Raw genomic sequence first — 15,824 nt, forward strand, 5'->3', positions numbered from 1 at the left:
TGTTGGCATGGAGTGGAACAGTAAACTTAATTATTAAGTTCCTTATTAATTTTTTTAAATTTTTTTTTTGTTTTCTGAAGCTTTTTGTCACAAATTGTAAATGTATCCGTACATTTCCTGCGTTACTGACTGCTGCACTTTTACATTTAATTAGTTTAATTTACGTTTGGATTATTAAAAAATATGATGTTACTTTTTAGCTGTTTAAAAGTTCACCTCTGTTCAAAGTGGAAAACCCAAAAAAGGTCGAGAACCATGGCTTTAAAGAGAGGCTGTTCACACTGTTTGCTGTGTTTGTTCGTCCGTTAATAGTTCACTCACTCAGTCTAGAGACAGTTTTCAGAATGACTTTGATTGTGTTTTTACTGATGACTTTAATGTTCTTATTGATTTTAAGCTGTCGTCCGTTGCACTTTTTGATCACGTAAAGCACACTGAGTTGCCTTGTGTATGAAATGTGCTATACAAATAAATGTGCCTTGCCTTTCTTTAGTTTATATTGTTTATATTTTTAAGCGTCTCATTCTTTGTCCTGGAGTCTAATCTCTGCATCAACACACACTGAACCCACAGTGTGTGTGTGTGTGTGTGTGTGTGTGTGTGTGTGTGTGTGTGTGCGTGTGTGCGTGTGTGTCTCTCACCCCATTCCCGTCACTGTTTGCAGACTGAGCAGAGTAAGCAGTAGCGTATCCATAATAAATGCAGATCATTCCTGGAAAACATTTCACTCAAAGTAACTTTTCAAGGCGAGACAAATGTGTTTCTATAGAACATTTCACATGATTAATAATATCAACAGAAAACATTTAACAGTTTAAAAATCAGTAACAAAAAAACATTTAAAATCAGCTGTTAAAACATTAAATCAACAATAAAATGATTAAAAATCTCCATCTGTCACACAAATCTTTTTTTTCTTTTACTTTTTTAACCACCTTTAAGTTTAATGTTGTTGCGTTTCCAATAAAAGAAAACACTTTTTGTGTAAACAGAACTGGTGAAAACAGATTTATTTGATCTGAGGTCAAGAAACGGACTTTGTGACCCTGTAATAACTTTAGTTAATTATTACTATAAATGTCATAAAACAGCGGCTCCTACACATTTAGTCTGATCTGATCCTGATTAAACTAAAAACAAGTTTTCAAAATATAACCAATGATGATTGATAGGGATTTATTGATTTTTAAAAGTGATCCAGATTTGGAATATCGATCTGGCTAATACCCAAAATCTAATCCCTTGTTCCTAATCTTATTACATAATTCCGTAAAAATCAAAGTCCATTAGTTTTTTAGTTAGACAAATAAACATGTAGCCCCTATGGGTGAGGTAACATCACAGAGCCAGTGTTTGGATGATGTCCATTATTTCCTTATCCCACAATCTGCACAAATGAACCAATGACGTGCTTAATGATGGTAGGAGTGCGTGTGTGTGTGTGTGTGTGTGTGCACGAGGATGAATTATTTGATGAATAACACAATCCACAGGATCAGGGTCTCAATACTCACAAATATCTAAACTAAGTGTTTAATTTAATTAAATGTATTGATTAAAATATCCTCAGTGATCAGTAGAAATAAAAAACGTACACATTTAAATGTAAATGTTGGCATGAGTGAAAATAGTAGAAAATGTGAATTTATGCTTTGTAAATATTTCCTAAAAAATGATGCACATTTTGCAGCATTTATTAGTTCTTATAAAAGTTTGGTCACAAATTCAGTATTTAACTCACTTATTACACATAAAGCTACTATTCTATGTTTGTTTGAAGTTTTTTATTCTACACTTTAAATATTTTGGCAAATTTGTATAAACTTTACTGATCCCCATGCGTTTATTTTACCGTCTTTCCAACAAATATTTCACTCCACCCAATAAAAGATGATCTTACCTTAACGTGATGGTTCCAGAGTGATTTTCTCCTGACTGCGATGTGTGTGGGGATCAGTGAAGGTTGATCTTTAGATGATAGAGTTACACTGAGGAGGATGTTCACAATCATCTAAAGCCAACACTCTGGGGTCACAGCTGGGAGCGCTGCCATTGGGCAGCAGCCTGAAGGTGAGCGTCGGGCCTTAAAAACAGCCTTAATCCTGTAAAGAGAGGCTCTGTGTGAAAGCATGATTAACCAGTGAAGCATCTAAAAACATCTGAAAACATTAAAGGGACCCTGGAGGAGAATCAGACACACCTCAGTCCTCAAACAACATGAGATGTATCATTATTCATCATCAAACACTTCCTCAGCCTTGTAGACAGAGTGATTCAGAATGGAGAACAATAGGCACTAATGTATTAATGTTCTTTACCATTTTTACCTCATATTTTCTCTCTTTTATCAGAAAACCACAGTTTTTTTCATTAAACTCCTCCTGATTTTTTACATGAATCCTCCATCTGTTTTACATAAACCAATCATTTAGATGCTCTGGGTAATATTTCAGTTTCTTTTAAACATATTTGTAATACGGTATTTTACAGGTGACAACAACTACAAAAAGAAGTAAACAAAAAGAAACAGTCACACTGGGTGGATGTGGTAGTGGAAACACATGTAGAAGCACATGGAGGCAGCAGCAGGAGTAGTGTTCATAGAACCAGTCCATGTTTATTATAAAACTACTAAAAAACCAAAGGAGACACATAGAAAACATGGAGCAGGCAGCAGCACACGAGGAGGGAAACAAACAGTCAGATTGATTAGGAATGGAGAACACCTGAGTGGAAACAGGAGGGAGATAATGACTGACATCACTGGGAGGAGGAGCCACAAGCAGGAAAACCCGGAACACAAAGACGTGTGTTAAAGCAACGTGAAACGAGACAGAAATTGGGGCTGAGCGTCTGAGTTCTCTTTAAGCTGAGGAAAAGAGGCTCAATGTTTCCTTTATAACCTCCTTTAGCCTAGGAAACACTGATGCACCCTTTACCAACGGTGATGAGATAATGGTGGCCCACAATTCCTTGCGGCAACAACATTTAAAGGGAAACGCACACCTGAGCGCCCACAGAAACTCACAATGACCGTATCAATGCAATAATATGCCTTGAACAACTTGAAATAATCTAGAACCCATATATTATTATATGTAAGACATATTATCAGATTATAACTGACATAAAACAGACACTGTGGTTCAATGAAAAGGGATCAGATTACGTTTTATTCAACATAATTCATATTTGTGAGCGGAAGGTGAGTGTGAGCAACCATTCTCAATGTGACGTTCTTTGAGTTTCACTTTTATTCCTCGTAGCCTGGCAACCTCTTTTTCTTTGATTTACTTTTAAAGCTTGTGTTTTTTCAATCAATCATCAATCAATCATCAATCAATCTTTATTTGTATAGCGCCAAATCATAACCAATGGTATCTCAAGGCACTTTACAGTAGAGCAGTCTTAAGGACGGACTCTTCATTTTATGGATACACACATATGCATATATACGTATATACACATACATATGTATCCCACACCCAACATGAATTCATCATGGCGGCAAGGAAGATTATATCAGTGGAAAGTGTTATAAATGCGATTTTAGAACATTTTTGGAAATGTGTAGTTTTTTTCACCACGGCAGACGTCACTGACCTCCACGGCCGTCAGATTATTACGTGACCTATGGAAGTGCGACTGATTGTCATAGCAAACGTGGCCATGTTCCCTAACACCTTTCCTTAACCTTGTGACATCATCCACAGGGTTATGGAAAAGTGGATAGGAACGGAGATAGTAGGGACTATTCGCACGCAGCCAACGACTCACAGAAAGAACTAAAAGTGGAACAAAAAGACTAAAGACAAACAGACGCTGCATGACAAAAACAGTTTTTTTGTATGTTGTTCTGGTTTTGTGTTTCTACTTGTATTGTTTGACTTGCAATAAAAAAAATAAATAAACAGCCTGGTCCATGGATCCACGTTCATTATCGACCTCAATCACACCTGGAACGATCTGTTTCCTCCATCATCTCCTGCTGCTGAGGAGGAGGAGGTGATGGAGGTGATGAAGGTGATGGAGGTGATGGAGGTGATGAAGATGATGGAGGTGATGGAGACGATGAAGATGGTGGAGGTGATGGAGGTGATGGAGATGATGGAGGTGATGGAGGTGATGGAGGTGATGGAGGTGATGGAGGTGATGGAGATGATGAAGATGATGGAGGTGATGGAGGTGATGAAGATGATGGAGGTGATGAAGGTGGAGTCTCCAGGACAAGAAGCTCAGTGGGACTTCACACTTTAAACAGGACTTTGAGTCTGTTCACCTGCAGAAGGACAGGACCAGGACGACAGGACCAAGAGAACAGAATTAAGAGAACAGGACCAGGGGGACAGGACCAGGAAAACAGGTCTAGGAGGACGGGACCAGGAGAACAGAATTAGGAGAACAGGACCAGGAGAACAGAATTAGGAGAACAGGACCAGGAGGACAGGACCAGGAGAACAGAATTAGGAGAACAGGACCAGGGGGACAGGACCAGGAGAACAGAATTAGGAGAACAGGACCAGGGGGACAGGACCAGGAGAACAGAATTAGGAGAACAGGACCAGGAGGACAGAACTAGGAGAACAGGACCAGGAGAACAGGTCTAGGAGGACGGGACCAGGAGAACAGAATTAGGAGAACAGGACCAGGAGAACAGAATTAGGAGAACAGGACCAGGAGGACAGAACTAGGAGAACAGGACCAGGAGGACAGAACTAGGATGACAGGACCAGGTGAACAACTGAATGTGGACCAGGTGGAGGACTATACAATGACCTGGTGTCACTGGGATTCAGCGCGTGTAGAATAAGGGGAGGAGTCCACTCTGCTCTTTATTTACTGTTGGTCACCTTCACAAACTATTAAAGAACTAAAAAAAAGTGAAATGAACTCAGAGTGATGTTAATCTCACTGATCTGTGATTTAAAAATAAAAAAAAAAACATCAGTACCTTTGATAAGAAGACACTAAACATCATTGTTTGTTCATCATTCAACAAACATTACATTTACACATTTAACAAGTTTGGATCTAAATTTATGGCCTTTATTTAGACTAAGTGTTACACAACTGAAGAGGATGTTAAATCTGGAGTTTCATTGAGTCCTCAAACGTTACTGAAGTGAGTTTCCAGCTGATGAAGTGTCTCTACAAGCTGCTGCTGCTTAATGAACCACTCACTGCTTTGTTTTTATTTGTTGACTCTCACTCTTCTGCTTTGTTAACTTTATTTTGTCTTTTTTCTCAGAGTAAATTTAAGTTTCTTTAGTTCTGGTTTCTTTCACTGGTAGTACGCTCCAGGTGGTTTCTCTTTCTTTATTTGCTTTACTTCTCTCATTCTGACACTGTTTGTGCTGAATTGTGTCAACTGATGAATTTTGAGACACCTCAACCTTAAGTCTCAGCTTTGCAGATGAAGCTGTTTGATTTAAAGCTGTATTTTCTTGTACAGACCTGTCTGTGTGTGTGTGTGTGTGTGTGTGACTGGGACACAGGTAGAAGTGTTAAAAGCCTCTTTGTTAGAAGCAATCATTTACAACCTACTGTCCAATCACATCCCGTTCCTTCAGAGGTGGGTAAACTAAAGCAGGTCACTGAATTGTTGATCAGACTGAACAGGAACTGATTTGGGTCATAACAGTGAAGACGGCAGAAGGTAAAACAAGACGAAGTTAGCGTAGCATGTTGTTGATCTATGATAAATATTTCACTGCAGCATTTGTCATTATTAACTTAGGGTTACTCAGCTGTGCACATGCGTTTGTGTGTATTTAATGTGTATGTTGGATAATTCTCAAACCAAAGAATCATTATTTCATCTCTAATGTTTTTATAACGCACACATTTTTTTTATTTTAATGAGTCAATCTGTTGCTGACTTAGTGTCACTCATTAACTGAACAAATGTGATTTACTGTCATGAGTTCTTTATTATCTTTCCTGCTCATGAATCTTCTCTATAAGAGTAATTCAGATCTTAAGGAGCAGGATTTGTTACTGTAGATCACGTGTCAAACTCATTTTGGTTCTAGTTTGCACTTCTATGTATAAATGAATTATAAAACATGTATGGCACTGATAATACCCAAGCAATAAGTGACTGATATCATTCTCTGCAGGATCATCACTTTCAATGTATTTCTTGATTTTTTTGGGGGGACATTTTGTGGAATAATTTGAAGAAAGTTGAGTTGAAAGGTTACTGCCATCATGTGATATAATCATGGGGAAAATATTGTGGAGTTTCATAAAAGTTGAGTATTCTTTGGCGATATCGAGCTGAGATATTTACAACTGAATTAGTTTACTTTGCTTTATCTGCACATGCTGTCAAAGGTCAACACTACAAGAAGTGGAATTTATTCTATTGCATAATGGTGACCATCACCAGCCCTCGATAAGAAAGGGTAAGAAACACTTTATTAAAGGGAGGATATAAAAAGAGAGGGCAGATGGGGGGAAGGGAACAGGGAAGAGGGAGTCAGGGTAGGAAATGGAAGGGGTGGGGAAGAGTTGACTGTTTTAAAGTGAGAGTGATATGTGATGTTATAGTTGTGCATATTGTGCTTGTTGTGCTGTGTAATCAAATCAGCCAGTCAATTGTGTATATGTAAGGTGGTGACACGGCACCCAGCTTGGTGGAAGGAGTGAGTGGTAATACCTAAAACTAAACCTATTGGCCTTTATAATACGCTGTTTTAAATATAAATAGTTTAAAGTGACTGGCGCCCTGTCCAGGGTGTACCCCCGCCAAGCGCCCTATGAGAGCCGGAGATTGGCACCGGCAGACCCCCGCGACCCTGTTAAACGGGAATAAGCGGGTAAGAAAATGGATGGATGGGATGGATAGTTTAAAGTGACCTGAGCTGAGCCTCATTAAAATATGTGTAGGAACAGTTTCTGGTCCATCATCATCTGCATATGACAGCTCTGTAGTGGATCAAACAGTGACTTTACATTGGACATAGTATGAAAATAGTTGTAACACTGTGACCAACGTGGACAGAAGTCTGCGTCTGCGACACGAAATCCATATTTCTAGTGCAATATAATGTTTCACCTTATTGGGGCGCTGCACTTATTCCAGGGTTAGAAACGCGTAAGAGGAAAAGGACTTACACACACCGGAGAATGCGCGTAAAGCCAGATTTGAATGGGAACACCCACATTTCAGGGCTGCTCCACCCACAGTGCGTAACTGGGATGATGGCACGCAGCGGCTGACTTAAGTACAGGGGGAGAATAGCACACAGCCAAAAACAGCGCCGCTGTGCGCTTTTTAGCATGGGAGAATAGAGCCCATAGTTAACAACTCACTCCAGACTGGAGCTTTCCCAAATGCCCTAAAAACAGTTGTCATTAAGCCTCTGTTAAAAAGTAGTGGTCTTGATGCTATGTAAATGAACAATTATTGGCCTATATCAAATTTGCCCTTTATAGGGAAAGTCTTGGAGGAAGTGGTCTACAGCCATCTTACAGACTTTTTTCTTGTAAATCATGTTTTTGATGTGTTCCAGTCAGGTTTTAGACTATGCCACAGTACTGAGATGGCCTTGATCAAGGTGACAAATGAAATCAGGCTAAGATGCAGGCAAGGTCACGGTTTTTGTTCTGCTGGACCGTAGCACTGCATTTGACACAGTTGACCATGGGATTTTACTGGAGAGGTTGAAAACCTGGTGCAAATCTCTGGATAGGCTTTCGAGTGGTTCAGATCCAGCCTTGAGGACCGAACTTACTATGTTGCGATGCGAAACTGTGTCTCAGACCAAATAGCACTGACCTGTGGGGTTCCGCAGGGGTCGATTCTGTTACTCTTGTTCAAATTGTACATGCTTACATTAGGTCATTTTATATGCAGCAACAATGTGTCCTATCACAATTACGCAGACGATACTCAGATCTACGTGTCATTGGTCATCTTGAGGCTCTTTCACTAGAACCAAAAAATCAAGTTAGAATCTAGAGGTAACCATGGACTCAGACTTGAATTTCAACAGTCATATTAAGTCCATTACGTCAGCGGCCTATTACCATCCAAAAAACATTGCTAAAATGAAAAAACACAGTGTCTAAACCAGACTTGGAGAGACTAATTCAGGCATTTGTCTCCAGCCGGCTAGACTATTGTAACAGCCATCTCACTGGCCTTTCCAAACGAGCTGTTAGACAGCTGCAGTACATCCAAAATGCTGTGGCTGGAGGCCTGACCAGAACCAGGAAATATGACCATATCAGCCCAGTGCTCCAATCTCTGCACTGGCTTCCTTTCGCTCAGAGAATATACTTTAAAATAGCTCTGCTTGTGTACAAGTAGTACATGGTCGGGCACCAAAGTATATAGATGACATGTTACAGCCATATGAGCCACCTTGGGCCTTGAGAACCTCAGGAAGGGGTCTTCTGGTGGTTCCTAGAGTCACGACTAAACACGGTGAGGCTTCGTTTCAGTTTCATACAGCAAAGGTGTGGAACAGCCTCCATGGGGACGTGAGACAGGCCTCAACTCTGACTATGTTTAAGTCCAGGCTGAAAGCATGGTTATTTACTGCTGCCTATGGAAATTTATTGTATTTTAACTAATTTTAATGTAATTGTATTGAATGATTTGTTTTTATTGCTTTTTGTTACATTTTTTATTGTGTTTGTGTGTTTGGTGTTGCTGTGAGGCACATTGAGTTGTGTTGTACATGAAATGTGCTGTACAAACAAACTTGCCTTGCCTTGCCTATATTATTTGGTCATTTACACAATGATTCATGTTTTCTCAGCCATCGCCTGCGGGCTGATTTGGATGTTTTAAAGGGCTGGATTTGGCCACCGGGCCTTGAGTTTGACACATGTTCTGTAGATGATTGTTTACTGGGAGTGTGAAGGTCAAAGTGCTACAGAGAGGAAGTAGGCCAGGAGGAGAAAAATAGCTCCTTATCTTAGTGAATGTAAATGAGTGTTTGTGAATGAGAGTCTTTCCTCACGTCTTTTCTGCTCCTAAAGAGTCATGATGAAGATCCTCATCTTGCTCCATCTTCTCTGTCTGGCTGTGGGTGGAGCTTCCAGAACCAGGGACTGGGCCCATCATGGTGCTCCTATGTTTGCAGACCTCACAGTGCATGAGATGAAAGCAGTGCGGTCCTACCTTCATGCTGTTGAAGACATGAGGCTAACTAGTGCTAGCAGTGAGACTCTGAAAAAGAACAGCATCCTCCTCATGGAGCTCCACATCCCTAAGAAGCACAAGGCCCTGAATGCGCTGGACCGTGGATGGGCCAGACCGTCCCGTCAGGCCCGTGTGGTCATTCAGTTTGGAGACCAAACCAAGCCCAACATCACCGAGTACATTGTGAGTCCTTTACCAACGCCACAGTCCCATGAAGTCAGAACCTACAAGAAGCCCATAACCTTTGAGTCCAGACCCATGACCCTCACAGAGTATAACTTCATTATTAAGCACCTGGAGATCATCACAACCAAAGCACATAAATTGCTCTTTGAGACCACAGGAGGGTTCTCCTTCACCAACTGTACCAACCGATGTCTGACGTTTGCAGACGTCGGTCCACGAGGTCTGGGTCCAGGAGAGAGGAGGACCTGGATCATTTTGCAGAGGTTTGTGGAGGGATTCTTCATCCATCCTATTGGGTTTGAGGTTCTGATCAACCACATTGACCTGGACCCAGAGAAGTGGACAGTGGAGAAGGTCTGGTACAACAGTATGTACTTCAACAGTGTGGAGGAGCTGGTGGACAAATATGAATCAGGAGAAGTAGAGAAAGTCAAACTACCAGATCATGACGATAATGACTTTTACTCCACCTACATACCCAGAGGTCACAGCAACACCCCCACCAACATTCACGGACCTAAGCTGGTGGAGCCCCAGGGGCCCCGCTACCACGTGGACAACAACTTTGTGGAGTACTCAGGCTGGTCCTTCTCCTACCGGGTCAGCTCTTCAGCAGGAATTCAGGTCTTTGATCTGCGTTTTAACGGAGACAGAATAGCCTATGAGATCAGCCTACAGGAAGCCATCGCCTTCTACTCTGGGGACACGCCCGCTGCCATGCAGACCAAGTACATCGACGCCGGTTGGATGATGGGCATCTCCTCCTTTGAGCTCGCCCCTGGAATCGACTGCCCTGAGATTGCCACCTTTGTTGACCTCCACCACTACTTTGACACAGACAAACCTGTACGCTATAAAAACGCTCTGTGTGTGTTTGAGATGACCACCGGGGGTCCTCTGAGGAGACACTTTGACTCTGACTTCCATGGAGGATACAACTTCTACGGTGGGTTGGAAAACACGGTGTTGGTGCTGAGGACAATCTCCACAGTTTATAACTACGACTACATCTGGGACTTCCTGTTCTATCAGAATGGGGTGGTGGAGGTGAAGGTCAGCGCCACCGGGTACATCCACTCCACATTCTACACACCCAACGGCCTACACTACGGGGCCAAGGTCTACGACTATGTGCTGGGTAACCTGCATACACACCTCATCCATTACAAAGTGGACCTTGATATCGCAGGTGAGTGTTATGTTCATGTGCAGTAATGGACTAAAGCATTAACACCAATGGAATTATTCTAAAAAATACACCATTTCTCCCAGAAATACTTGCAATTCCAAATGTTTTTGGTATACACGTGTTTATTACCTTTATATGCATTGAAAAACCACAAAAATGCAAAACAAAAAAGCCAAAATTTAAATAATTTAACACAAAAGTTAAAAGATAGACCAGACAAAATTGTATTAAGCATGAGATGCTGGTTTAAACTGACCTGTAGCAGTAACAGGTGCTGGGAATATAGAAATCACATCTGAAGCCAGTTACAATGTTATATAGTTGACTCAACCCTTATGTTGGGTCTGTGACACAATTCAAATACATACAATGATGTATCCAAAGTTTAAAAAGGTGCTACCAATTTTGTCCAGTCCATTTTTTTTAAATTTTGTGTAAAATTACATACATTTTGGCTTTTTTCTTCTGCTTTTTTGTGTTTTTTCAATGCACATAATTTTTAGAAAAATTCCAGAGATGCCAATACTTTTCTCCATGATTGTATCTGTCCTTATTACACAATACTTTGATGTCACATGGTTTGTTTTTCTGCTGCAGGTCAAGAAAACAGTTTTGAGAGTTTGAATCTGAAAATGATGAATTTCACCAACCCGTGGAGTCCTGGTGACTTCATCGTCCAGCCCAAACTTCACAGCACAGAACACAAGACGGAGCGATCCGCTGCCTTTCGCTTTGGGAAGAAGTTTCCAAAATACACTCACTTTTACAATCCCAACAAGAAGAACAAGTGGGGACACAAACGTGGTTATCGGATCCAGTTCAACTCCCACGCTGACAGCGTTCTGCCCCGAGGCTGGAGGGAGGAAAATGGAATCAGTTGGTCCAGGTAATTAAATACTCTCTGCTATAGGTTTATAAAAGTGTGATGTCACCAAAACCAAAACAAGATGCGGATAAATAAATCCCCATAAAGTATCAGATCGTCTCTAATATTTCACAGTACATTCAAACTGTGTGTATACATGGGCTAAATATTCAATAGGGTCACATTTGTGATGTTTTAAAATGTTCTAATGTAAAGGTAGCAGTAACTAGCTTAATGTTCCATGTTAGCTGTGCTGTATGAGCAGCATTTGCAACTAATGTTAGTTTAACATGGGTTTGAATGATGAAGGTGTTTTAGTGGTAACGGAGTGGAGTGGACAACATGAAAGTTAGTTACAGCCATCACCAGTGTTGGGCGGTAACGCGTTACTTGTTACTTGTAACGCGTTACCGCCCCAATGTTACTTTTGATAGTAACTAGTACTGTAACGCAACATTTTTTTAAAGAAATAACGCTGTTACCATTACAATATGGTGCATTTGTCCGTTACTTTGCTAGCTGCAGTGAACTTCCTGTTTACAGTGGCGCTACATATTTTCGCGGGATGCCGTGCCAAACATGGTAAAACAGTAGAAGAAGAAGCATTGTCAGCATGTTTCTGTTTACATCACGTGTGCCAATCATGGCGAGTCAATGCGAGAGCATTACGTGCTTCTAAGAGTGGAAATACGCACATTATTTTTGTCTCCAAAAGATGCATCCGTGAAGCTAAGCTAACGCTACGGCTGGATTTTAACGGACTGTGACTGTTATCCAGGAAAGGTCAGCCAAACTATTGCACGGTATGTTGTTGTAAATAAGAAGCCTGTCGCTGCTGCTGAGTCACTGCTAACAGCAGCTCATTAGCCTGATACGTTTAGCATTGTGTAGCTGAGAAAAATGCTGTGAATTTGTTTTTCCACATTTATTTTTATAACATTTTCAACAGCAGAATGTGCACCTGGAATACACACAGCTTACTTTACATTACTGTGCTAAGACTGAAAAATTACTGTTTTAATTTCGGAGCAGCTGTTTTGTGCTTTATATGCACATCATTTATGGTTGTTTTATAACAGTTGATCAACAGTGGATTATTATATTATTACAGCACTAATATGAAGCGGTATGGACACAAATGACCCAAAATAAATAATATATTCTTTAATTCTATGTAACTCAAAAGTTACGTTTTCCAGTAACGCATTAGTTTTTGTAAGTAATCAAAATAGTAACTGAGTTACTTTGTGGATGAAGTAACGAGTAATGGTAACTAGTTACTTTTTTTCAGTAACTAGCACAACACTGGCCATCACACACTGAGCTACAACTTAATAAACATTCACATCAAAGAGTTGTTCTGGGGTTTCCATGGATACAGTTGACGATAACGGAGTGGAAAGGAAAAAGAAAAGTGATGAGAATCATCAATCAAACCCCAATTACAAAAACACTAGGTGAACTACAAAGTGAACACACACTTCAGTGGGTTATCTGTAGTTGTTTTGTGGTCTCAGAGTTTTTGTATGCTGCTGATAGCATTATTAGCCATGAACAATGATGGAGTCTCTGAGAAGAGGCCCTGGTAAATGTTATCAGTACAGTAGTATCTGGCCTGCTTAGGGCAGTTTGACCAGAACTGACCAGGAGAGATTCTGTAATCACATATCAACCTCTACCCAAAGAAATGATGAATGTTCAGGTATCCAACATGTTCATTAGAGTAATATATGTGGAACCTTGGATGGTGTCATTACAATATTCTTGGTTCATTGATTTACATATCCTGTACATTAATGCTTTACATATCCTGTACATTAATGCTTTACATATCCTGTACATTAATGCATCACCTGGTCCATCACAGCAATGTGAATGTTTGACAAGCCTCGAGGATCCTGGGTGCAAACCTTGGACATTATTTGATAAAGTGCTTTTATGGAACCTCCAGGCCACCGTGTGAATGTGCTGAATGGAAACACAGCCATGTCTTCTATTTTTCACTTTTCTCTGACACATGACAGGACCAGCACAGACTGAGAATAATCTGCTAACATCAACTATTTAAATAATGAGATGAACGATCCATCTCCATGTACTGCAGGTATCCTCTGGCTGTGACGCGTCATAAGGACCATGAGCACACCAGCAGCAGCATCTACACCCAGAACAACCCCTGGGAGCCCGTCGTGTCCTTTGAGGATTACATACGTAACAATGAAGACATCGTCAACCAGGTAGAGATGAAAGAAAAAGAACTCACCACATATGGTACCTGATGTCAACGCCAACGACGTCAGCCAATGATAAAATTATTCATTTTGGTGTTGGACTTTTCATTTTAAAAAAAAAAGTATAAAAATTGGTTAAAAGTTGCAAATTAGAGTGGGCAAAAACAGACAGAAAAAGAGGTTAAAAAGGGTTCAAAGTGTCATTGTTGGAACAATTAGTTTAAACTGTCAAATAATAGGCATGACAAATAGTCAATGCGGTTACATTGGCAAAAATAATCATGAAATCTGGTGAAAAGGTTAAAAGTGAGAATAATGGGTCAACATATGAGACATTAGGTGGAACAGTGGCGGAAAGGGTTTATATGACCGAAAGGTTGAGAACCCCTGCACTACACAATAATAATCCTTTTAATGTAAATGATGACCAATCTAGAGGACTCTATCCATGGGTGCTGATCAGGGCTTTGGTTTGACATTATCTACTAATATCCAGTGAATCAGACTTAGAGTCTCACGCTGAGCATCCGTGTGGTTTCCCTCTGTATGTTTACAGGACCTGGTTGCCTGGGTGACCGTGGGCTTCCTGCATGTGCCTCATTCTGAAGATATCCCCAACACGGCCACGCCTGGCAACGCCGTGGGATTCTTCCTCCGACCGTTTAACTTCTTTGATGAAGATCCATCGTTATCATCGAGAAGCACCGTCATTGTCCGTCCCGGAGAGGACAACCAGCCCCAGGTCCAGAGGTGGACGCCCGAGGTCGTAGGTCACTGTGTGACAGACAAGCCCTTCTCTTATGACGGCTTTTACAGGAAAGTCTAGAACAGTGAATGATTAGTTCTGATCTGATGTATTTCTGATGTTTTCAAGTTATTTCATCCTGAATCTCTCTACATTCTACATTTTCCTCTTCAAGCTTAAGCTGCTACGTCCTGTTTCCTGTTTCTAGTCTTTAAATGAAGTTCACACTCGTAATCAGTTAATCTGATGTAGGGTCTCCATGGAGAGTGTTTACCCACTGTTGGCATCCAGGATGTGATGCTGTGTATCCGTGTTCAGTAAAGGACAAACAGGCTGATTATTAAACACCTTAGAATAGTTCAACTAGTGCTGCCAGGAAACAACCTGTGGTGGAATGTTCTGTGTCCTGCTTTTCAAACATGATCATCTCAAGTATTTTTACTCAGTGCAAAATAAAGCAAAGGCTGCTGACCACAGGGTGTGTTATTGGCTTTAGATAAAGGTGGTTTTTAAGAAGAATAAACACTGTTTTTGGTTTAAGGAAGTCTGGAGTCAACGACTGGAGTCAGAGTTTTAATGAAGGAAAGAAGTGAAAGTTTAATTGGTGTTAGTCTTTGTTTTACAGTCACATGGACAGCATTAGGAGAACGGGACAAAAACACAGTAACAAGCATTCCTAAAGCTTCCCCTGACAATGACAGAGCGGTGGACATTAGCTGAAGGTTCACTGGTTCTAAAGCAGCTCAGGAACAACAAAGTCTGGCTCTGTTTGACTCTGTCAGGTGTTTTACTGATCAACCCTCCCCTCACTAAGGGTTCTTTCACATCTTCATCCAGTGGACTCAGTTTGGTTCAGGAAGTGAATCTACAACATTATTTCATTTTACTTTGCTCTGTTTTCTTTCACTCTGCTTTTTACCAAATACACCAAACTTTAGAAGAAGAAGAAGAAGAAGAAGAAGAAGAAGAAGAAGAAGAAGAAGAAGAAGAAGAAGAAGAAGAAGAAGAAGAAGAAGAAGAAGAAGAAGAAGAAGAAGAAGAAGAAGAAGAAGAAGAAGAAGAATTGACATGGCACTGAGCTGGAGAAGCCTCCAGGAAGCTCTCTGCCATGATTGACATGTAAACGGACACACCCACAAAGGTGAGCATTTCAGCGCCCCGCCCCACCCCCACGCTCTGTCTCGTATTTATAAAGCAGCATGAGCTCAGCTACGGAGTGGGTGGGAGGAGGGCGGGCCGTCCTCTGGCCCTAAGTCACCGTGAGGGGAGAAGGAAGTCAATGTCTTGTCTATAGACACGCCCACTCATGAATATGCATAAGTAGGCCGCAAATCAGCCTGTTTGTGTAGAGTTGCTCAGAAAGTGACATTTCAGAGGCTAAAACTCTGGAAAACAGGCGAGTTTGGGAAAATAAACCTCAACTACTATGTTTTTGGTGTTCTTAGAACATA

The 15,824-nt window shown here is 40.9% G+C and overlaps 2 protein-coding genes across 3 annotated transcripts in view; one reads left to right on the forward strand and one right to left on the reverse strand.

Moving 5' to 3' along the window:
- The window catches only part of kcnh2b (potassium voltage-gated channel, subfamily H (eag-related), member 2b), a 333,294-nt gene that overhangs the window by 202,646 nt on the left and 114,824 nt on the right, over positions 1-15,824 (reverse strand). The window lies entirely within an intron of this gene.
- LOC114482181 (amiloride-sensitive amine oxidase [copper-containing]-like) lies at positions 5,579-14,847 on the forward strand. Its single transcript, XM_028477312.1, has 5 exons — positions 5,579-5,656; positions 8,995-10,532; positions 11,130-11,418; positions 13,502-13,634; positions 14,185-14,847. Exons 2-5 carry the CDS (start codon positions 8,999-9,001, stop codon positions 14,452-14,454), a joined length of 2,226 nt encoding a protein of 741 aa, XP_028333113.1. The 5' UTR covers positions 5,579-5,656; positions 8,995-8,998; the 3' UTR covers positions 14,455-14,847.

This window comes from Gouania willdenowi, chromosome 20 (assembly GCF_900634775.1).
Source record: "Gouania willdenowi chromosome 20, fGouWil2.1, whole genome shotgun sequence".
Classification (NCBI taxonomy): domain Eukaryota; kingdom Metazoa; phylum Chordata; class Actinopteri; order Blenniiformes; family Gobiesocidae; genus Gouania; species Gouania willdenowi.

Bases quoted from the DNA above. Each gene is read 5' to 3' on its own strand.
- LOC114482181 (XM_028477312.1), top strand. From the start codon at position 8,999: ATGATGAAGATCCTCATCTTGCTCCATCTTCTCTGTCTGGCTGTGGGT. The intron at 10,533-11,129 runs GTGAGTGTTATG...TTTCTGCTGCAG, and splicing joins AGTGGACCTTGATATCGCAG to GTCAAGAAAACAGTTTTGAG. The intron at 11,419-13,501 runs GTAATTAAATAC...CATGTACTGCAG, and splicing joins AATGGAATCAGTTGGTCCAG to GTATCCTCTGGCTGTGACGC.